Source organism: Chinchilla lanigera, unplaced genomic scaffold (genome assembly GCF_000276665.1).
Source record: "Chinchilla lanigera isolate Chin_1 unplaced genomic scaffold, ChiLan1.0 scaffold00005, whole genome shotgun sequence".
In the NCBI taxonomy this organism is placed as follows: domain Eukaryota; kingdom Metazoa; phylum Chordata; class Mammalia; order Rodentia; family Chinchillidae; genus Chinchilla; species Chinchilla lanigera.
In genome coordinates this window covers 22,418,527-22,441,657 of record NW_004955406.1, presented here as the reverse complement: position 1 = coordinate 22,441,657, position 23,131 = coordinate 22,418,527, and the positions used below count along the sequence as shown (strand labels likewise).

The following is a 23,131-nucleotide window of genomic DNA, read 5'->3' as shown; positions in this document are numbered from 1 at the left end:
TGCACATCAAAAGACTGTGGACTGAGCCAAAGAGAAACCAGCATGCCACTCTCAATTACAAAGGTAGAATCTTGAGACAGACACAAACCAAGAATCTCCTATGCACAGAAGATATCCCTGAAGTACAGACTTTTCCTAGACATGCCATGATACTACTGATATAGCTATCTAATACTGAAACTCACAAGGATCATCACAGAAAACAAAATAAAAAAAAATTTTAAATCAAAACTGTCAAGACTAAGGAGGAAAACGCAATCTCAGTCCTCCAGCCCACTGAGAACAAATCCAAGAGACATCAACATAGAAGAAATTGTAAGTCACACACCTGAAATTTCTGAAATGATAGCAACTCAAGTAAAGAAACAGTTCTATCAGGCTATAGGGGAAATCAGATGAGAAATACTCTCAGGTTAAAAAAAAAAAAAAAAAAAAGAAAAGAAATGACAACCATAATGAAAGAATTGCTCAGCATATTTAAAGAAGACAGATTAACAAAATAGAGGAGCATAGGAAAATGATGGGAACCTTGAATGAACAATATAGGAAAGAATTCAAATGCATGAAACAGATTCAAAGAGATATCCAGGAAATTAAAAATTTCAATGAAAGCTGGCAAAACCGCTTGAATGAAACTGAAGATAGACTTCCAGACCTTGAAGACAGGATTGCAGCTAGTGATCACAAAAGGAAAGATCTCTTAAAAATAATAAGGAACCAGGAAATAACAATTCAACAGCTGAAAGATGATGCAAAGGAAAACAATATATATAAGATTGATAGGCATCAATGAAAAAGCAGGAGTCAACACAAATGATACAAAGAGACTATTTGCAGAAGTAACTGCAGAAAATTTCCCAGGCATGGGAAAAGAGTCTGACAAACAATAAGTGAGGCATATAGAACCTCAATTAACCATAACCAAAATAAATCTACACTGAGACATATCATAATCAAGATCCCAGAAATTCAGCACAAGAACAGAATATTAAAAGCTGTTTGAGAAAAGAAACAGATCACCTATAAAGGAAAACCCATCAGAATCATGGCAGAATTCTCAACACAAACCATCAGTCAAGAAAGGCTTGAAGGGGCTGGGGATTTAGCTCAGCGGCAAAGCGCCTGCCTGGCAAGCGCAAGGTCGTGAGTTCGGTTCCTGGTACCAGAGAAAAACCAAAAAAAAAAGAAAGGCTTGGAGGGGCTGGGGATTTAGCTCAGAGGCACAGCGCCTGCCTGGCAAGCGCAAGGTCATGAGTTCAATTCCTGGTATTGGAGAAAAACCAAAAAAAAAAAAGAAAGGCTTGGAGTGAAGTATTTCAAGTCCTGAAAGAAAACAACTTCCAACACAGATTGATATACCATGCAAAACTATCTTTCTAAATTAATGGAGAAATGATACTTCCACAACAAAGAACTGAAGAAATTCATAACCACGAAACCAACCCTACAAACAGTACTGAAAGATATTCTAGAAAGAGATAAAAGTGACCACAATTACAAGAACAACAACAGAAAAAACCACCAAGTAACACAAGCAATTACCCAGAGGAGAAAAGTAGGAAACCAACAGCAGGAAAATAACAACAAAGATAAGCTAATACATATCAATTATAGCCATTAATGTAAATGGCCTCAGTTCACCAAATAAAAGAAACAGACTGGAAGAGTGGATCAATTAAACAATATGCTATATACAAGAAACATATTTAACTCAAAAGGAAATCCACAGACTGAAAGTCAAAGGATGGAAAACAACACTCCATGTGAAGTAACCCAGAAAAAAATCAGAGGTAGCTATTCTGTTTGTAGACAATGTGAGCTTCAAACCAAGAGTGATCAAAAGAGGTTCACTACATACTTGATAGAGGAAAACTTCAAGTGGAAGAGATAACAATCATAAATATATATGCACCAAATACAGAAGCACCCAACTATGTAAGACAAATGTTAACAGACATGAAAAATCAAATAAGCAGTAACACAATTAATGTAAATCAACATAGAAAAAATTGTAAGTCACACACCTGAAATTTCTGAAATTATAATTTAATTTGTAACTGGGGACCTTAACACCCCACTGTTACAAACAGATAGATCAACTAGACAAGAAGTCAGCAAAGCAATAACTGAACTGAACCACAACTGTAAACAAATGGACTTAGTAGATATTCACAGTGTTTCACTCCGCAACATCAGAATATGCATTCTTCTCGGCTGCACAGGGGATGGTCTCTAAAACAGACCATATACTAGCCCATAGAACATGCTTAAGTAAATGCAAAGGAACTGAAATTATCCCATGCATATTACCTGACCATAGTGCAATGAAATTGCAAATTAATGACGAAAGAAACTGCAAAAACTCCATAAACAAGTGGAAAGTAAATACCATCCTCCTGAACATCCAATAAGTCACTGATGCAATTAAAGAAGAAATTAATATCAAACAAAAGTGCAAATACAACTTGCTGGAACCTGTGTTATGCAATGAAAGCAGTACTCAGAGGGAAATTTATGGTGGTGAATTCTCATATCAGGAAAACAGAACAAGCACAAATAAACGACCTAACACTGCACCTCAAACTTCTAGAAACAGAAGTGCAAGTCAAGCCCAAAGAAGCAGACCTGAGGATCAGTGGAACAGATTAGAAGATGCAGACACAATTACATACACAATCAGCCACCTTATCTTTGACAAAGGGCCAAACATGTTTACTGAAAGAAAGCTAGCCTCTTTAATAAGGGGTGCTGGAAAAACTGGCTTTCCACATGCAGAAGACTAAAACTAAACCCATGTCTATCACCATGCAATAAACTAAAGTCAAAATGGATCAAAGATCTAAATATTAAAACAGAAACACTAAATCTACTGGAAAAGAAAGTAGGTAGAAATCTTGGGGCTGAGGATTTAGCTCAGCAGCACAGCACCTGCCTGGCAAGTGCAAGGTCATAAGTTCAATTCCCGGTACCAGAAAAAAAAAAAAAAAAAAAGAAAGAAAGAAATCTTAAAGACACAGGGTTAGGCAGAGAGTTCATGAACAAAAACCAAACTGCTCGGGAAGTACTTCAAAGAGTCAACAACCGTGACCTCATCTTGTTAAAAAGTTTTTGCACATCAAAAGAAATCACCAACAGGGTGAAAAGAAAACCCACAAATTGGGAAAAAATTTTAGCCATATTTGTATATAAGTACACACAAGATAGCTAAGATAATTGTACTACTAATTTCTATTAGTTTATTGAACAGAACAGCTAGCTCTTACATTGTCTGATCAGTTTTACATGCCTATATCTCATAATCTGAGCAACTACTTTGACAATAGCAATATGCAATATGATAGTCATTGTTAATTTCCTAGCATCTTGTTTTAAAATTCAAAAAGAAAGTATTAATGTGTGACAGTTTAGAAATTTAAATTCTTCTTTAGGGTATCTATAAAGAAACAAAGATGATGCCTTCACCTTGCACTTTCCCTCAGCCTAAATTTTAGGAGTCACCCTTAATTCTAAACTTTTGCCATTGCTTCCCTGGGACAATGGAAGCTATCAACCGGAAGGAATTCTGAAAGTCAGGAGCAGTGGCCTAACAGGACATCCCTTGCTGTTAAGACTGTGCTGCCACCCTGTGGCCATTTGGCTTATAACCTCAAACTAGAAGATCCCTTCTTCGCTTTCTTTGGTGCCTCTCGCCTACAGCTCAATACTTCCTACCTTTCTCATCTAATTACCCAGCGAGTTCCTTGAAATCTATTGAACCTGCTCACCTTTATTTCAGGCAGTTTGTTACTGATACATAAGTCTGGGCATTATTATTCAGAGTGTCAAGCAAACCACAACAAAAGTAATGAACTATGTAATTAAGAATAGTACGTTCAAGTAAAAGTTAAAAATTCTAGCAATAAAATATGTTATTTTACTTCCTGTCACCAAAAAAAGATTGCCTCTTCTGCTGAAAACTAGCAACACGCAGCTATCCTGGATAGATCCCAAACCGTGCATTCAGAGCACCAATGAATGATTTACTGAAGTGTTACACTCAGTAATTTTTTAAAATTGTAGATAATTTTAGGCGAGTTTGGTCTTTGTGAATCTTCTCCATTATAATTGAATAGCTTTATATCGACAATATACATCATAACTCACCTGAATAAAAATGAAATATGACAGGTTAACAAAAGAATGTGAAAGAAAAGTCTGTTTCAGAAGCCAGATGCTTTTCCCAAGCATCTCTGCAGTTGTTTACTTAGTAAAACCTGTGAACAGGAACCTCGATCAGCGCCCTTTGCTCCTTGCAATGTGAAGAAATTCGGTTTTCAAAGTTACTCTGTGCAACCTAACTGGAACTTTGCAAAGCCAACCCTCCTTAGAGTCTTCCTGCAGCTAACAGACAACCTTCCTAAAATGCTGGCTACTATGAACAAAAATAAACTCAAAATGCATCAAACACTTAAATGTAAGACCCTAAATTATGAAACTCTGGAAAGAAAACCTAAGCGGAAATGCTTCAAGATACTGATCTGAGCAAAGATTCTTGGATATGATCCCACCTCCACAGGCAATGAAAGCAAAAGTGGGCAGATGGGATCATATCCATCTAAAAAGCTCCTGCACAGCACAGGAAGTAATCAACAAAGTGAAAAGGCAACCTGTAGAACAGGAAGAAATATTTACAAATTATTCATCTGACAAGAGATAAATACCCAGAATATATAAGAAACTGAACTGGATTATGAAAACTGTAACAGTTACCAAATTTTTAAATGGGCAAATGATCTAAAAATATATATTTCTCAAAGCAAGATATACACATGGCCAACAAGTACATTCAAAAATGCTCAACCTCACTAATCATCTGGAAAATGCAACCCACAGTGAATCACAAATCATCTCACTCTAGTTAGAATGGCTATTATCAAAAAGAAGAAAATAACAAATACTGGCAAGGATATGGAGAAAGGGGACTCTCCTGTTAGCAGGAATGTGAATTAGTGTGATAATCATGGAAAACAATATGGAGGTTCCTCAAAAAATTTGAAATAGAACTATGACAAGATCCAACATTGTGGGGCCAGGAACATAGCTCAGCAGTACAGCACCTGCTTGACAAGTGCAAAGTCCTGAGTTCTACTGCCGGCACCCCCTCAAAAAAATCCAGCAATGCTGCTACTGGGTGTACACACAAAGGAAGTGAAATCAGCATGTCAGAGACATCTACACTCACAAGTTTACTGCAGCAGTATTCACAGTAGTGAAGATATAAAATCAACATAGATGTCTTCTACAGGAGAATGGAGAGTGAAAATGTGGTATTACTACACAATGCATATTACGCAGCCTTTAAAAAGAATGAGATCCTGTTACTTGTAGCAACATGTATGTGACCGAAGGATATTATGTGAAGTGAAGCAAGTTAAGCCCAGGAAGATAAATATATATTCTTGCATAAACAGAAGCTTAGGTGGTTGACTTTGCAGGAGTAGAGATTAGAACAGTGGTTACCAACATCTGGGAAGGGTGTTGAGGGATAAATAATAGTGAGATTATTAACAGGTATAACTGTCTGGAAGAAGTAATTTCTGATGTTCTACAGTAGGGTAACTATGGATGATAACAACTGTGTTTTTCAGAAGAGCTATTGGTGGTACATGCTTGTAATTCTAACACTCTAGGAGGCTGAGGCAGGAAAATCACACATTTGACCCCAGCCTAGACAACTTATGAAAACCTGTCTCAACACATTTTTTGAGAGGCTGAGATGTAGCTCAGTGTGAAGACCCCTGGGTTCAATAGCTAGCACTGGGCAGGCGGCTGGGGGGGTGGCTGGTAAAGAGGATTTTTAATTTCTCAACCCAAACAAATTATAAATGTTTGAGATGATGCTTGTGCCAATTACCTTGATCTGATCATTACTCATCGTACATGTGTACTGAAATACCAGATTTTATCCCATAAATATGCACAATTATTATGTAAAAAATTTTTAAAAAAATTTTTTTTAGTTTTGGCTACTTGAGTTGCTTATCCCTAAAATCACCCAAAAATCCGAACTCAAAGCTAGGGCAGGAAGCTTGTGAGTTAAGGCCAGCCTGGGCTACATAGCAAGTTCAAGATCAGCCTGAACCAAACATCAAGAGTCTGTTTCAAAAAATAAAACAAAATATACATCAAAAAAATGCAAATGATTCAAATGAGTGTACTGAGGTTCATTTTTCTCATTTCTTTAGATGTAAGGTTTAACTATTTTTAGTGTACCTTTTACTGAGTGCCTGATTCCCTCCCCACTGAAGGTGTACAATTAAACGTGGGATTATGCTATAGATTATGAAGTTACTTTCTGTCCTTTGTCAACCTCGCCAGAATCTATCAGATAGCTAATCATTTCTACAATGCTAGCTAAAGAGGGTTTATTTGCTTGTTCATTTTTCACGTACTGGGAATTTAGCCCAGAGCCTTTACACTGTGATACATCCCTAGCCTTTAAAAAAAAAAATTATTTTTTGAGACAGGACTTCACTAAATTGAATTGTTCAGGCTGGGCTCAAATTTGTAATCCTCCTACCTCAGTCCCAGCATGCTGGAATTATAGGTGTGTACCACCGTGCCTGTGTAGGACAGCTTTTTTGTAAGTACAGTAATACTTTTTAAAGAAATATATTGATTTTTAACTTTTTTTTTTTTTTTTTTTGGCCTTTTTGAAACAGGGTCTCGCTGGGCTTGAAGTCACTTTGTAGCCCAGGCTGGCCTCAATCTCAGAACGACCCTCCTGCCTCAGCCTCCCAAGTGCTGGGATTACAGGCATGTGCCACCACGCCCAGCATTTTTTTTTAACTTTTTAACCACCATTTTTTTCTGTTTTTATTAGTATATGTTTGCAGCACATGTTTACATTCCTTGTGGGAGTTGGTGTGTGTACATGATACTGTACATCATAATTCATCCGCTTTCCCCTCCCTCCCCCTCCAGCCATCTCAGTACAAACGTTTACATTCCTCATTCCTTGTGTGGAGTTGGTACACGAACATAACACATCTTCATTCCTTTTTTTTCATTCTCCTATCCCTTCCCTCTCCTCTTCTCCCTCCATCTCTTTATCCTCTGCCCTTTGAGAATGATTTGTCTCCTTACTTCTTATCATCTAGTTTTTATTTTTCTCTTTATGCTTTGGGTTACTCATAGAAGAGAAAGCCTTGATATTTAAGCTTGAGTGTCGGATTTATTTCACTTAACATTATGGTCCCCAGGCGTACCCATTTTCCTACAAATGAGTCAACTTTATCTTGATGGCAGAGTAACAGTCCCCCATTGTGTGTAAATACCATGTTTTCTTTATTCAACTATCTGTTGATAAACATATAGGCCACTTCTAAGCTTTAGCTATTATAAACTATGCAGCTATAAACACGAATATGCATGTATCACTATAATACGGTGTCTTTTAACTCTCTGGGAAAGGTACCTAGAAGAAGAATAGCTGAGTCAAATGGAATTTCTAGTTTCAGTTTTTTGAGAAACTGTTTTGAGAAACTTCAGATTTTTGGAAATCCCCACTGATTTGCAGAGTGGTGGTACTACTTCACATTTCCGTCAATAGTGTAGAAGGATTCCTTCCCCCACACCCACCCACCTCCACCCCCACTGCCTCACCAGCATTTGCTATTATTTGATTTCTTGACAGCCATTCTTTGTGGGGTGAGATGGAATCACACATTGCTTTAATTTGCATTTCTCTAACAGTCAGCGACGTTGAATGTTTCTTCATATATTTATTGGCCATTTGTACTGCTTCTGTGAAGTGTCTATTCATTTCACTTGCCCATTTTTTTGACTGGGCCTTTTATTTGGAAGGGTTAACAGTATTTTGAGTTCTTTATATCCTAGAAATACATCCTCTGTCTGAGGAATCACTGGCAAAGAAGTTTTCCCACTCTGTAACTTGTCTTTTCATTCTGTTGGTTGTTTCTTTTGCTGTTCAAAAGTTTTTTAATACGAGGTGAGCCCATTTGTTCATTCTCAGTACTATTTCTTGTGTAACCAAGATTCTGTTCAGAAAGTTCTTGCCTGCACCTACAACTTTAAGGGTTTTACCTAGTTTGTCTTCCAGCTGATTGTTTCTAGCTTAAATTTTAGTTCTTTGATCCACTTTGATTTTAGTTTAGTACACAGTAAAAGATATGGGTCTAGATTTAATCTTCTGCATGTAGATAACCAGTTTTCCCAACACTATTTATTAAAATGGTTATCTTTTCTCCACTGAATGTTTTTGGCTCTTTTGTCAAAAGATCAAATAGTTCAACATGCTTGATAAGTTTTTTTCAGCCTCTATTCTGTTCTATTGATCTTTATGTCTCTATTTTTGCCAGTACCATGCTGGTTTTACAACAGTAGCCTTGTAATATAACTTCAGGTACAAGATTGTGATGCTTCTGCTTTGCTCTTTTTACCCAGGATTGCTTTTGCTATTCCAGGTCTCTTCTACTTCCATCTGAATTTTAGGATTGTTTTCTCCAATTCTGTGAGGAACACCATGGGAATTTTGATTGCATTAAATCTTTGTATCAATTTTGGAAGTATGGCTACTTTGACTACATTGGTTCTGCCTATCCAGGAACAGGAGATAAAATTCCACTTTCTGATATCTTCTTTGGTTTCCTTTTTTACAGTACTCTAGTTTTCAGTGTAGAGGTCTTTCACTTCCTTAGTTAGGTTAATTCCTAAGCATTTAATTTTTCTAGGTGTTATTGTAAATGATATGTTTTCTTAATTTCTTTCACTGGGTTCATCATGAGAGGATGCTGGATTTTGTCAAAGGTTTTTTCTGTACTTACTGAGATGACCATCTGACTTCTGTCCTTGCTTCTGTTTATGTGATGTATTACATTTATTGATTTGTGTATGTTGAGCCATCCTTGCATCCCTGGGATGAACCCTACTTGGTCATGATATGTGATCTTTTTGGTGATTCACTGCATTTTCTCTGCCAGTACCTTGTTGAGGATTTTTGCATCTATATTAATTAAAGAGATTGGTCTATAGCTCTCTTTTTGGTTGGATCTTTATCTGGTTTTGTAATCAGGATAATGGCAGCCTCCAGGAATGACCTTGGTTGTACTCCTAAAGTAATATTTTATAATTACTAAAATTATAAAATTTAAAGCATCATTTATTAAAACTATACAATTAAAAATATAATAGTGTTAAATAAGAGATGAGCTCAGATGATCAGCTTTCAGCTTTCTATTTGCAAGTTCACTCAGCGAGGAGGCAGAGTGGGAACAACAAGGGCACAATCCAGGGCACATGGTGCAGAAGAAAGACAACAGAGCACAAACCAATGGCAGCATGCAGGACAGTGACAATGGGAAACTACTGCTGAGGAGTTAATGAGTACCTCTGAGACCCTCAGAGAGCACAGAAGCCAAAAATTAAACATGAAGCCCAGCAGGAACCCCCAGACAAGGGAGGACTGTTGCTGTCAGGGCTGCTGAAGTCTGGCAATGGAGGCAAGTCAAGAGCGGCAACACTGCAGGAAGGCAGAAGGCGCCTTCCCGGTGCTCCGTACTCCGGAGGAGTCACTTTGAAGGGTGCACATGCTTAGGATCTGTTGGTAGCAGCTAACAGAAACATACAACATCAGTCACCACTCACTCCTTCAGGTGGTCTGAGGATGACGAATGAGGGAACGACCAAGAGTAGGCACAATAAGATGGACTTCATGCAGCACGCCTGTCATCTCAGCACTCGGGGAAGCTGAGGCAGGAAAATCACAAGTTTGACCCCAGTCTGGGCAACTTAGCATTTTAGCAAGATCCTGTCTCAAAATAAAATAGGGGAGGGGTGCAATTCAGGCCAAAGGTTCTAGCTTCAATCCCCAAAAAAGGAAAGAAAGAGAAGTAAACACAATGAATCACAACTATCAGCAGGAGATGGTGAGGGAAAAAGGGAGGAGAGGAAAACAATGCAGAAGGCGAAATTGCTTTTCCATCCACCATGGAGCAAAGGAAACCACTGGTCCAGACGCAAAGTGAGTCTTAAACTAAAAGAAACCACATACACCTCAACAGCAGGAGTCCTCCAGGGACCTTCTAGAGACAAAAGCTGCCAACAGTGAAAACTCAGGTCTGGAAAGAATTGAGGTCCCCCTCTAGGGTCTTTGGGCTATTAGCTCCAGTTGTTTTTCAAGAAGTCAAGTCAACATCCTAGCAGAAGCTCTGGCACCTACATAGGCCACAGAACCACCAGATCTTGTCCACACACCATGCCTGCACCTACTCTAGGCCAGGAGCAAAATGCTGGAAAGAGGGCCTCAGGCTTGGTTCTTATACCAAGAAAAATCCTAACATGCTCATTTAAACAGTCAGCTACCACCCTTTTATCCAGACTGGAATATGCAGTCATGTATATTTTCATCTTTGGAACAGGTGGTTCCATATGCAAATAAAGTAATAAGTGGCAGAGCTGTATCCTAGCAGTAGCTACTTTGCAAACGTTACCATGGCACCAATTCAACAGTGTTCTTAGAAGCAGCCACACCTCAGCAAGGTCTTTCTAACTTTGGACCGCAAAGTTCAAGTGAACTAACGGACACAAACTGTAAAAAGAGTCCTGAACTGATATGGGAGGAGAATCCTTACCACACAATTGACCTCCAAAGCTACTTGAAACAGGGCCTGGGACTTAAGAGGACAAAGAAAATAAAAATGGACCATCTCTTATAATACCTGGAATCTGATCCAAGCCTGGTGAGAAAATGACGGTAACTATAACCACTAACGTTTGTTTTTAGCGGCTAACAGATTGTATACAGATTGTTAAGGGCAAACTCTATTCTCCAATTCCTCCAGTGCAAGCTGTGCTTTAACAGCACTCACTAAATCCTGGTAGGATGAAATGAGAGCGGACTGTGCTCCCAGTGTGGTTCATTTATGACAAACTGAGGAAGGTTGCCCATCCCACCCTACCCTACCCCTACGGCCCCAGTTCAAGGCCACTCAACAGCTGGGCTCCTCAGACCTCTAGTTCTCCATGCCAGTAGATCGACTTTACAGAAGGCAACAGGTACTTCACAAGCACAATGAAGAAGCAAAAGTGGTAGGTATCAGGGACAGGCAGCTGGGGAAACAAGTCTTTTGGCTTGAGAACCAAAGTCACTAAAGTCGGCCCTGAGCTACACAGCGCACATCTCTGCCTGGTTAGAGGAGAAAAAGTAACAGATACCAAAAGTTAACATTACATGATAGTCTGTGAGGGCAGGGGATATAGCTCAGCGGCGCAAGCACCTGCCTGCCAAGTGCAAGATCCTCAGTTCGATTCCCAGTACCAGAAAAAAAAAGATAGTCTGTGATCAATGACAAATGGACACAATATACTGTGAATTCTGTAAGAGTCCAATGAGGGCAGGAGCTCTTTCCTGCTTTATCTTCAGACAAGGATGATCAAAGAAGCCAAAAGTCCCTAAAAAAAAGTGAAGACTTTATCAAGCAACTTTCCCTAAGCAAAGCTGGTTGACAGAGGAAAGTCACCAATGCAAGGAGACTCTAGAACGCCCTTCATTATATATCAACACTACTGGTCACCAGGTCTCTAAGGATAATAATGAGGTACCACTTCTGCAGTTCTAAAATAAATGCAGAAGAGGGTGTATAGGAAGAGAGGTTCAGTAAAGCAATCTGGAAGTTTCTATTTTGCTGCCTTCATCTTAAGCTCTCTGCTTTCCTAAAAGGTAATTATGAGAGCATTATATATAGCTAACTCCACACATAAACCAGATTTAAAAAATAATAATAAAGGCAGAAGGGATCTCTTGGTACAAATCCCATAACATTTCAGCCAAATCAAACTGTAGATTTTCTAAGGGTGGATTGAAATCGTAATTTGAATGATCACCTGGATATCAGCTATGTGTCATCCCTGAGTCAACAAGACAGGATACAATATTAAAAACACTGAGAATTTAGGATTGGTTTCAGCAAGTTTTGACAGTCAGAGAGACCGGTCTGATGACAGGGTTGAGAAAACAAGGAGAACACAAGGCTTAACGTCAAGCAGCAGGAAACAGTGTTAGTTTCCTAAGAGATAGGTCCACTGCCAAGGGTTAAATCCAGCTTCCTGGAGGAAAACTATTCCAAGGACTAGGACGCCTCAAGGGCAGGAATTCGGTTGCATCAGGAAAAGAGTACTAAGGCAGAAACTGAAGCAAACATACATTTAATTTCCTGGATTAAGCTAATATGGCAGAGGTTAAGAGAAAGCTGCAGCCTGGTGGGTATGTGGTACCACAGTTACTGCAGGGATATCAGCCACTCGGATAATGGTGACACACATAAAGCCAAATTATATCCTGATGGTCTTAAAATATTTTCTGCACAGGACAGGATTAGCACAGGACCTCTATAATTTTCAGTCTATAGTTTTCAGTCTATCAAATATAAGATGTATTAAATACAGCAGTGACTGAGATGATCCGGGTTAAAGAAGACAGAGGTTGTTCAAAGTGCTTCTCTATGGGAGGTCATAATAAATACCTGAGATAGGACAAATGAGATTTTGAAAAGTGAAAAATATATTTTGCTCCACAGCCAGTTTACATCATTGTATTTTCTTCCTTGTGTGTTTTGCTGCCTGAACAACATTAAGTGTAAGCAATGAAACCATAAATACCAGAAGACAATATAAGGAACACTGAATTGTGCTCTCATGGAGAAGGCTATTCTAAATAAACAAGAAAAAATCAACTGTAAGATAAAGATTAAACTGCATATAATGTAAAATTTGGTAGAATTACAATGTGAGCATAATTAGAAGGCTTTATAAGCCAATATTTGCAAGAAATGTGACAGATGATATTCTTGATAAATAAAAAACTTTTCCAAATCAATAAGGAAAATCTCAAAAAACAGGTGAAAGATCAAGAACATTTGACAGAATAAATGCTACAGACCAACAAGCATGTGAAATATGTTCGACTTCACCAGGAATACAAAAGGTATACATTATAACAACAAAAATACACCGATGCTTATTTCTCAAATTGGCAATCATGTGATAAACATCACTAGGAGGGAATCTGATCATAGCAGTGCACTTCCCTAGGAAGCAATTTGACAGTGTTTGACCAAATACTATGACTTATGGTAATTTACACTAAAAAGAAGAATGAAAGATATGGAAATTTATTCACAAAACATTCATCAAATTATTTATAATGATTAAAAGAGAAAAACAATTGAATGTTACAGTTACATCAGAAAATACTAATTAGCAATGCATATTCTATTTTTTTTAATAATGTTTAATGACATGGGAAAATACTATGATACAATACTAAGTGAAAAAGCAGGGTATAAAAGATAACTTTATTTGTTACATATTTTATTTATATATATTTATCAAGTCTGGAGGGAATAGATCTGTTATCAGTAATTGGTCTATAAACTGAAACAAACTGATGAGACCTTTTTCTACTCTACATATTGAGGAGGACCACCTGGACAACTACCTTGAAAGAAGGGCAATTATCTCCATTTTGGCTAAGCCTGGCCCTATTTCTATATATTGATACATACAGAGCTGGTTAGGACCTTTCATTATCCCCCAAATTGGCTTTAAGCAATGCGAATCGGTCCAGCCAAGGTGCTGATGTGTAATCTTTGAAGCAAGGTGATAGGTCAGTGTTGCCCACCCTGTAGCTCCCAAAAAGCATGTGTGAGCCAGGCGTGAGGGAGAACCACACTCTATACTACTAGCTGGGACAGAGCCTCAAGAAAGAGGCCATGACATCTCAGGGAACAAAAAATTACACATCAGAGCTGGAACACCACCCCCAAAACATGAGATACTGCCTTAAATTGTGTTATGCAGATTACTCTTTTTGTGTATTTCTCTCTCTGCATATTGCAGAGGTGATTTCAGGCCTTCCACCTAGCCCAGCTCACCACACTCACACACTTCCGACCACAACTATGGTCACTTATCCTCCAAGCCACTGCCCTCTTGACGAATTAATAAAACCTGGGTTCAACTCTGGACTGGCCTTTGTTCCAGTTAACCATCACCCTAGCTGGACCTAGGACGCCCGTGGCTCCCCACAACTAAAAATATGCCTTAGTGTCTTTATTCTCACCATGGGTTGCACTGGAAGTGGTAGATTGGACTTGACTCGCTAGAATTCCAGTAACTTTTCCATGGGATTACAAATATAAATGTCTCAGACAGTGATGAGGACTGGAAATGGCTTTCAATAACATATCAGTATTTTAAAATTTTTTCTGCAAGAAACAGGATACCTATATAATAAACATTCATTTTAAATACTTTTAAAATGATATTATAATGCCATGGATAGTTGCTTGCAAGACAAGGATAATTGAATACATATTTTAAAGGAAAAATCTTAACATCTGTGATTTAACATACCAGAAAATACTGACTTGAAATATTCCAAATAACATGGATTTGCTTTCAAAATAGCAATTTTTAAAAACTCCTGTAAGGCCCACCCACTAGAAATAAATTCTCAAATGTCAGTGAATGAGTGTCCATGACTCAAAGAATACGTATGGCACTTCCACAAGTCTCTACTATTAAGCAAAATAGACTGCAAGATCCTCAAATGGATAGAAACTCTAATTTATCAGTGGTTTTACTAAACAGCTGATTTAAAGTGCAAGCACAGGGGTGGGGATATAGCTCAGCAGCACACTGCCTGCCTGGCAAGCACAAGGTTGTCAATTTGATTCCCGGTGCCAAAAAATAAAATAAAATTAATAAAATCCAAGCACATCCAAAACTTTTGCACAGTGTATTAGCACTACCATATTTAGGGAAGAGCCAGATGAAGAAATCATGAACAAAATGCAAGATTACTGCTTACTCCGATGGACTCTCATAAACATGAATCTTCTAGATTTGAGATTTGTACTATTATTGCTAAGAACTAATATCTGTTGAGCCTTGACTAGTTGTCAGTCAAGCATTTTCTATTTGTTTCATTATTCAGTCCCATGGTAACCTTATGAGGTATGTACTATTGCAATCTTCTATCTAGACAAGGAAGCTGCGGTTCCCAGGAGTTAATTTACCAAAGGCCACCAAGCTGGTTAAGTGGCAGGGCTCAGTCTTAAAACAAGGCGGTTTGTTTCTAGAACTTGCACAGTTAACCCATTTGCTGTACTGATTTGGAATCCATGAAACAGGTGAAGTTGTATCCTGCATCTCTCTGTTTCCTTCTCATCTTCCTGGGGCCTCGATGAATAAAAATGAATCTTGAATCTGTAATGTATTCATGTATGTCACTCTCTTCTAGAATCCAAAATGCTATTATAGTTGCTACACATATTCTACCTCCTTTAAAGAAAGGCATGACTTAGTAAATGCACTGTCTTCAAGTTTTTCCTGCAATGGTCTTATATATAATTTCTCCTCCTTGTTTAGGTTTGCATCTAGAAGATAATAACACTAGCAATGGAGCCCTTGTATGAGGAATATCTTGCACATGGTGGAACAATAGTCAAACCTTATCGCTGGTTAAACTTCTCTCTAGATTGTATTAACTGTCCTTACCACATTCGGACAGGTGAGGAAGCAAGAGTTCCCTACACAGAATTTCATCAGCGTTTTGGATTCCCTTGTGAGCCAATGTATCCTCCAACAAAACAACTCACATTTTATGAATTAAAAACTTCTTCTGGTAGCCTGGTGCAAAAAGGCCACGCTAGCAATTGCACTGGGAATCACACCCACTCAGAATCAATGCTATTTGAGAGGAACGGTTACCTTGACTCAGCCATACACAATAACAGCAGCATTAAGCATATCATTCTCTATTCAAACAACTCCCCTTGTAATGAAGCTAACCACTGCTGCATCAGCAAAATGTACAATTTCCTCATGGGGTATCCAGATATCACTCTTACTATTTACTTTTCTCACCTCTCTCATACTGGAAATGAATTTCTTACCTCAGCATGGAACCAAGAAGCTCTCAGGAGCCTAGCCAGCTTAGGGCCCCAGATCATGTTGAGTCCAATAAGTGGTATGATTTGGCATTCTCTCCTCAATAACTTTGTTAAGGGTGTCCCAGGTTTCACTTCTTTCCAGCCCATTTTAACAGGGAGGGCATCGGCTGACAGGTACAATGCATATGAAATCAACACCATAACAGGAGTGAAAACTTACTTCACCAATGTTCCTCCCCACACAAAAGGGAATCAGAACCCAAAAGCTCAGGCAGCTTTAGAGAGCCATCCCTTAAACAACGTCTTTCGACGACAGTCTTTCCAAGGGACAAGCGGACAACTGCAACCCAACCTGACTCCAGACCTCAGGATTCCTGTTGTTTTTGTGCTGTTGCCTTACAGAAATCTACCACCAATCCAAGTTGGTCAAAATCCCCATAAACCCAGGCATGTGGTGAGGCACTTAAATATGCCTCAAATGTCAATCTATGAAAGCAAAGACTCAAGAAACTCCCCATAGGAAGACTAGAGGAGATAGTGGAAATCACAGAACGGTCTGCAAGTAGCAAAAAGGCAGAAAAAAGAAGAAGAAAGAGAAAAAACAAAATCTACATTTTATCAATACATAAAACCAAAGAACTGTGAGAGGACTTATTAGATGGCAACAAAAATTTGGAAATTCTTTTAGGTCTGACCAACATGGAGATAAACTGATGCAATAAAAGCAAAACCTGATTTATCATATCAACAATCATGAGTCTATACTATGCTTAATGTAATACAAAATGTTATCATCTGTAACTTGATATCATTCTTTCTTTTATTTTGAAAGTGACAGTATGGCTGGGCATGGTGGCACACGCCTGTAATCTTAACACTCAGGAGGCTCAGGCAGGAGGATGACTGTGAGTTCAAGGCCAGCCTGGCTACACAGTGAGTTCAGGACCAGCCTGAATTGCATAGTGAGACCCTGTCTCAAAACAACAAAATAAAACAAAAAGTGACAGTATAAAATGGAGTTGTTGCTAGTATTTTGCTAGTATTGCTAGTTGCTAGTTGTTGCTAGTATGTTGCTAGTATTTTGATGCAGAAAGAATGTCATTGCTCTAGTATACCCACACCATCTTTCCACAAAAAAAAAAAATGGACTAAATAGCTTCCTAAACTAGTTTCAGCATAAAAATTTACCATGAAACTGGAAACAGCCTGAAGTTACTGACATTAAATGATGCCTGCAAGAGCAAATTAGGGATTTTCCATTCGCTGTTAATTGTGAGCAGAAGATTTTAGGCAGCCCATTTTTTATAAAGTAATTCAAGGTAGTTTTGTATGGGGAAAAGCTCTTCTGCTAATTGAGTACAGGTAGCTACAAACATTGACTTTGAAACCTAGTCACGTGCTCACTTTGATCACATTTCGGAACTCTCCCTGCTGAACAGAGGATGGAGGCAGGATGATATAGGAACATCTCCAAAGGCTCCACCCTCGGGGGCTGGGGATTTAGCTCGGCGGCAAAGCGCCTGCCTGGCAAGCGCAAGGTCGTGAGTTCGGTTCCGGTACCAGAGAAAAACCAAAAAAAAAAAAAAAACAAAAAAACAAACAAAGGCTCCACCCTCACACACCTCCTAAAACCCTAGCCACTCCATCCAGGGCTCCTGTTGCCTCACCCCCACCTGCAAAATTGTAATTTACTTTAGTACAAGCACCTTCTCTTTTCTCTTTTACTTTTCTCTTAGGATCTGTCAGAATATCCAGGCAACACGTGCGTAGCAAAGTTGAATCTATATCCCAATAAATCCACCAATCACTGCTTCCTAAAATTACTTCTCCACTCCAGCTAAATGCCTGTGTAACTATCCTTCAAGAGATACCTTTCTTTTTGTTAATATCCAATTCCCCTTCTTCTAATATAGCACCCCAATGAATAATATGTACGTATTTTTTATCTTTTTTATAACACCTTCTCATAAAGTCTTGTTCAAAACATCTCTCTTCCAGAAGTGCTCCTTGTCTCCGAGCCACTTAAATGGCTTTGCTTATGCTTAATTCACATTTTCTGTCTCACTTCCCTCTTGGAAATATATAAAGATGTAGTGCAAGAGGGTACATTGATCTACCACTTGCTATTAATATTTTCTTTAATATATATATATATACATACATATATATACACACATACACATAAAGTAATAGTAAGCTAATAAGATACTTTGCCATTACATAAAGTACATATTTAATACTCCATAAAAGAGGAGCAGAGTATAGAGAAAGAAAACACTTTTAGGAGTAAAATTAGAACACAGAAAAAAAGGTTAAAACTGCATGAGTTTATCTTCAAAGCTAAACCAACCCTAATATCAAAACTGGATAAAATGGCTGGAGAGGTTGCTCAGTGCTGGAGCAATAGCTTAGCATGTATGAGACCTTAATTTGATTCCCACTACCACAAAATACAAAACAAAACAAAAAACTAGGTAACAACAGCACAAAGAAATTGTGGACCAATATTCCTTCTTTCCACAGATCCGAAACCACATAAACAAAATATAAATAAATTAAATCTGGCAAGCAATGAAAATAGTAACAGTTCATAACCAAATGAAGTTTAATCCAGAAACCTGGGGATGTTTCAATGCTCAAAAATACATAAACATACTTCATTACATTCCTAAAAGAAGTGGCTGGGGATTTAGCTCAGCGGCAAAGCGCCTGCCTGGCAAGTGCAAGGTCGTGAGTTCGGTTCCTGGTACCGGAGAAAAACCAAAAAAAAAAAAAAAGTTACATTCCTAAAAGATCAAAATTGGTATGATTTTTACCTTTAAGTCCCCCAAAAAGTTTAGATAATTTCAGCAATCATTCCTAAAGATCAAAAAACAATAGTAAATATAATCACCAACTGGTGAGATACCAGGGGAAGAAAGCAGGAAAACCCACTATCTACTCAATTTTTCAACACTCTTCAAAGGTCTAGCTAATGCAATAAGGTAAGAAAAATAACTAAATGATATTAATATTGGAAAAGAAGATACAAATTACCATTATGTCAAATATTATGCTTGTAACTATGATAAGCAATGCCTCAAAGCAACTATTAACATTTTTTTAAAAAACAAGAGACAGGAAGAAATACAGTTTAAATGTGCTTTTAAATTCATAGCATCCCTTTATTATAAGCAGTTAAAACATGAAATAGAACAAAGGTCTCCTTCACCACAGTGTTTAACAAATAAGGTTTATTCTTTCTTCCGGCACTAAACATTTTTCCTAAGACAAGAGCACAGATTATAATTTTTTAAATCTTTGAAGTACTAATATACAGGTTCTTTAGTTAAATAGTTCTTCTTTGTACCTACTCTACTTCACTGTGTAATCATAAAATTATGTCAAGCTAAAACTAATCACAAAGAAAAAGATTTTGAAGACTGATGGTTTCAACAGAGCACCAGCTGATCCTGATATCAGTAGGAGCATTAAACTAAAATATATGGTTGCAATGCTGAAAAAAATCTTTTTATACTGTAGTAATTATGTTGCTAGAGAACAATGATATTAAAACACCACTATGAAAGCTGAAATTGTATATCGTAATACAAGTTTGACATATTTTTTAACAAAATTCACTGCCATGTCAAATAATAAAAACAATAGTGCCATGCCACAAGATTCAATGCCCTGACCTGTTTCTTAAGTATCTGGTGGCAAATTTGACGAAAAGCAGCACAAAGAAGGTAAAGTATTTGTCTTAAAATATCTCAAAAGCACTATTATCATAGGATAGTTTCACTAAAGTCTCTTGTAACTGTAAAGATCCTTCACTCTTTGCATTATCACAAAAATAAGAAGCTACATAGGAAGAGAAAAACCTAGATTCAGTCTTAATAGCCAAACCAGGTGATTTGTACACTATATCTTAAGCACCAAAAAATCGTAACACCTCATGGGTCCTTTATTCAGGGGAAAGCACACATATGTAAAATTAAAATAATGGAGAATAATATTACCTAAGATGAATTAAGTATCATGGTTAACCTTAGAATTTGCAAAGAAATGGAATAGTGTGTATTTTCTAATTAAAAGTTAATTAAGAATAAGTTTCTTCACACACAAAAATGTCCTTAAAGAGTTAACTATTAGATAATGAGGGTAGGGAAATAATTAACGCATCCATTATAAATATCATTTCAAAATAACTTGTCTGATCATGAATTCATTGGATAGAATTGTACTGAGTGCCTGCTATGGTACCAGGCACTGTCATCACCATGAAGCAACATAAAAAATACTGTCACATTGATCAGTTTCAATGTGTAAAGTAAAATTCTGAGCAATCACGACAATTATACTCTTGAGCAACTGATTTTTTAAAATTCCTCTCACTATTCTATGAAGTTGATTTCTACCCCAGGATTCCTTCCCAGTTCTAAAATAAGAGAACAAGAAAATTACCTAAATAAGACAGTACAAAAGAACAGAAATGTACCAGAAGGTACAAGCTTGAGCCCTTGTTTCCATTTGCATTCCACAGTGCATCTACTGTTCAGTTTTCAAAGAAAATCTTGACTTAAAAGAACAAAAAGTACAACCAGCTTTCACATCTAAGAAAGTACAGTTTAGCTTTTACTAAAGTTCATAGGAAAAATAAAAAATAAAGTTTGTAAAAAGTGGAAACAGGTAACATTAAAATATATCTTTTTCTAAGTTCTATAATGTCATGGATGATAGAATTGATCTTAGACTTTGGTATAGGACTTTTCAAAATAAGTATTACCAACAGGTAGACATTTTTCATTTGCTGTCTTAAGACAGTCCTAGAAGACTTTTATCAGTATATTTGCTCATAACTTAAGGAAATGGCTCTTTTATAACCTAAAAGATATATGTTCTAGAAAGATAATTTACCTAGGAGGTGGGGAGGGAGTGCTACATTGCTTCTTCCCAATAAAAATGGATGCATTCCATTCTTGAGCATTCTCCCCATATATAAATATATATACACACATATGTTCATGCTGTGTGTATATATATTTGAGTATATATATATATACTCAAAATCAAACCTCAACAAAGGTTTGATTTTGAGATTTCCTCTCAAATTCACTATTCCCAGTGTGACTCAAACTGTATTGCCTTACAAGTTTTATTTAATTTAGTGAGTACCTTTTGCACATCTAGCTTTATGTGTAAGGTAGACAGAAAAGACAGTCTATCCTTCAGAATCTAGGGGTCTCTTTCAGAGGCAAGAAAAAACATGATGTATCATTAAGTTATGAAACTAATGACAAAGCCAATGGTATAGGTATTATGCATCTTATATTTATGTAGAATTCTAGTGTATTTAATCCTGAGAACAATCTTGTGAGGAATACAATATTAGCCCCCCCATTAGCGACAAAGAACCTGAGGTTCAAAACTGTAAGCAGGGGCTGGGGATTTAGCTCAGCGGCACAGCACCCGCCTAGCAAGCGCAAGGTCGTGAGTTCGATTCCCAATACCGGAAAAGAAACCAAAAAAAAAAAAAAAAAAAAAGACAAAATTGTAAGCAGCATGCCTCAATCACGCAGATGATACTGGAAGAGTCAAGACTCAAGCCAGGGTTTCCAACGCTAAGCCCAGTGCTCTCTTCCATACAGCACAGGAAACCAAGGATACCAAATCAGCAAGACCACAGGCGGCCTTCAGAAAGAGGTGAAACTGAATGCGCCTGAGCAGTGTCCAACTCAATGTCTACATTAATGGTATTTTGCAAATACTTGTATTACAGTCTGATACACAGAGCCCAACTACCATTTCCTTAATCTTAGTGCCTTTACGTCTTCAATAAGAGTTCTGCCTTCATAAATGGTGATGTAGAATATAATAAAAAGCTGGCTTAACAGGCTCATGTAAGTCTTAAATCATAAGTATCAATCTGAAAAGACCAGCTTCTATTACCCTATTTTGTTTTCCCTGAGCACTGGAAAGCATAACTCGCCCACCCTTTTCTAGCATTCTTGCTCCTGGTAACCACTTAAGCTGTTAATCACTGACCTCCCCCCAATCCCACAAGTTCACCCCAATTCTATCAGGTCTCCCGCGCCTGCCCAGACACCTTCCCTCCCTCCTGATGCATAGGATACCGAGTTCAGATTCCGCAGGTCCGGTCGCGATGTTGTCACACAGCGCTGACAGCCGAGATGTGACCTTTCGACTCCGTCCTTGGGGACCTCTCACTGGCCGCGAAGCGTAAGTCCAACCCCGGGAAGGGGGCTCCCGGCTCGGGAAAGCTGCCCCTGGGAGCGCGCGGTCCGAAGCTACGTCTCCGACAAGTAGAACGAGACTGGGCGCACGGGCGTGCATCACTCCTCCCCATACTCCTGCCAACTGCAGGGGACTCGGTCCCGCAGCCAGTCCATCCCACTCAACCGCAAGTCCGGACCTGCCGGACCTCACACAGAACCCCAAAGATAAGTCGTTGGTTGCGGCGGCGGCGGCGGCAGCAAAATCCAAGGCCACCCACGTCGGGTGCCCATCACCGAAAATTTAAGACCCTCTAAGACTGGACCGCAGAAAAGCGTTTCTATGGGAACCTCCTGCGGATCACGTGATGAACACCACCAGCCAATCGCCTCTTACCTCCGCCGGTGGGCTCCCCCCCGTCGGCCCGCCCCTCCGCCCCCGCCTCCTGAACTCAACTCCGCCCCTTTCCTGCAGAGGGCCCGCGCCTGCGCACTGCGCCCTGCGCGCTCCCGCCCGCGCGCGCTCCCCGGGGAGAGCGGGGGCGGTGTCCGGAGGCTGGAGACGCGCGCAAACCTGAGGAGGAAGAAGTGCGGCGAGCGCGCAGGCCCAGAACCGCCCGAGCCGCGGCTGCGGGCGACGCCCCAGAGCGGAAGAGGGAAGTGGATCAGGCACCGGGCTGCGGGTTCGGACCGGGCTGGGATTGCGAGGTAGAGCCAGCGCCGAGAGGAGGCCTCCGCCGCCGGCCGGGATCCGGGATGTCGAAGAACACGGTGTCGTCGGCCCGCTTCCGGAAGGTGGACGTGGATGAGTACGATGAGAACAAGTTCGTGGACGAGGAGGACGGGGGCGACGGCCAGGCCGGGCCCGACGAGGGCGAGGTGGACTCCTGCCTGAGGCAATATCCTTGCCCGGCGCGCGCCGCCGGGTCTGCGGCTCGCGTCCCTCCCGGGCCGGCTGGAGCC

The 23,131-nt window shown here is 39.1% G+C and overlaps 3 protein-coding genes across 6 annotated transcripts in view; 2 read left to right on the top strand and 1 right to left on the bottom strand.

The window, feature by feature from the left end:
* Rgl1 (ral guanine nucleotide dissociation stimulator-like 1) overlaps positions 1-22,521 on the bottom strand; it is a 251,401-nt gene extending 228,880 nt beyond the window's left edge. For 2 of the 3 annotated variants that reach the window (XM_005375044.2, XM_005375043.2), the window contains exon 1: positions 22,070-22,521. The gene's annotated coding sequence lies outside the window, so the exon portion shown is untranslated. The remainder of the gene's footprint in view (positions 1-22,069) is intronic. The other variant, XM_005375046.2, reaches the window with a different exon arrangement.
* Positions 10,510-16,561, top strand: Apobec4 (apolipoprotein B mRNA editing enzyme, catalytic polypeptide-like 4 (putative)). The gene is made up of 2 exons (XM_013521574.1): positions 10,510-10,753; positions 15,430-16,561. The coding sequence occupies exon 2, from the start codon at positions 15,460-15,462 to the stop codon at positions 16,471-16,473; it is 1,014 nt and encodes a 337-aa protein (XP_013377028.1). The 5' UTR covers positions 10,510-10,753; positions 15,430-15,459; the 3' UTR covers positions 16,474-16,561.
* A 186-nt stretch (positions 22,522-22,707) lies between the features above and the next one.
* The window catches only part of Arpc5 (actin related protein 2/3 complex, subunit 5, 16kDa), a 9,712-nt gene continuing 9,288 nt past the window's right edge, over positions 22,708-23,131 (top strand). The window contains exon 1 of one of the 2 annotated variants that reach the window (XM_013521537.1): positions 22,708-23,067. In XM_013521537.1, the coding sequence (XP_013376991.1) occupies positions 22,925-23,067 (143 nt within the window). In that variant the 5' untranslated portion in view covers positions 22,708-22,924. The remainder of the gene's footprint in view (positions 23,068-23,131) is intronic. The other variant, XM_005375042.2, reaches the window with a different exon arrangement.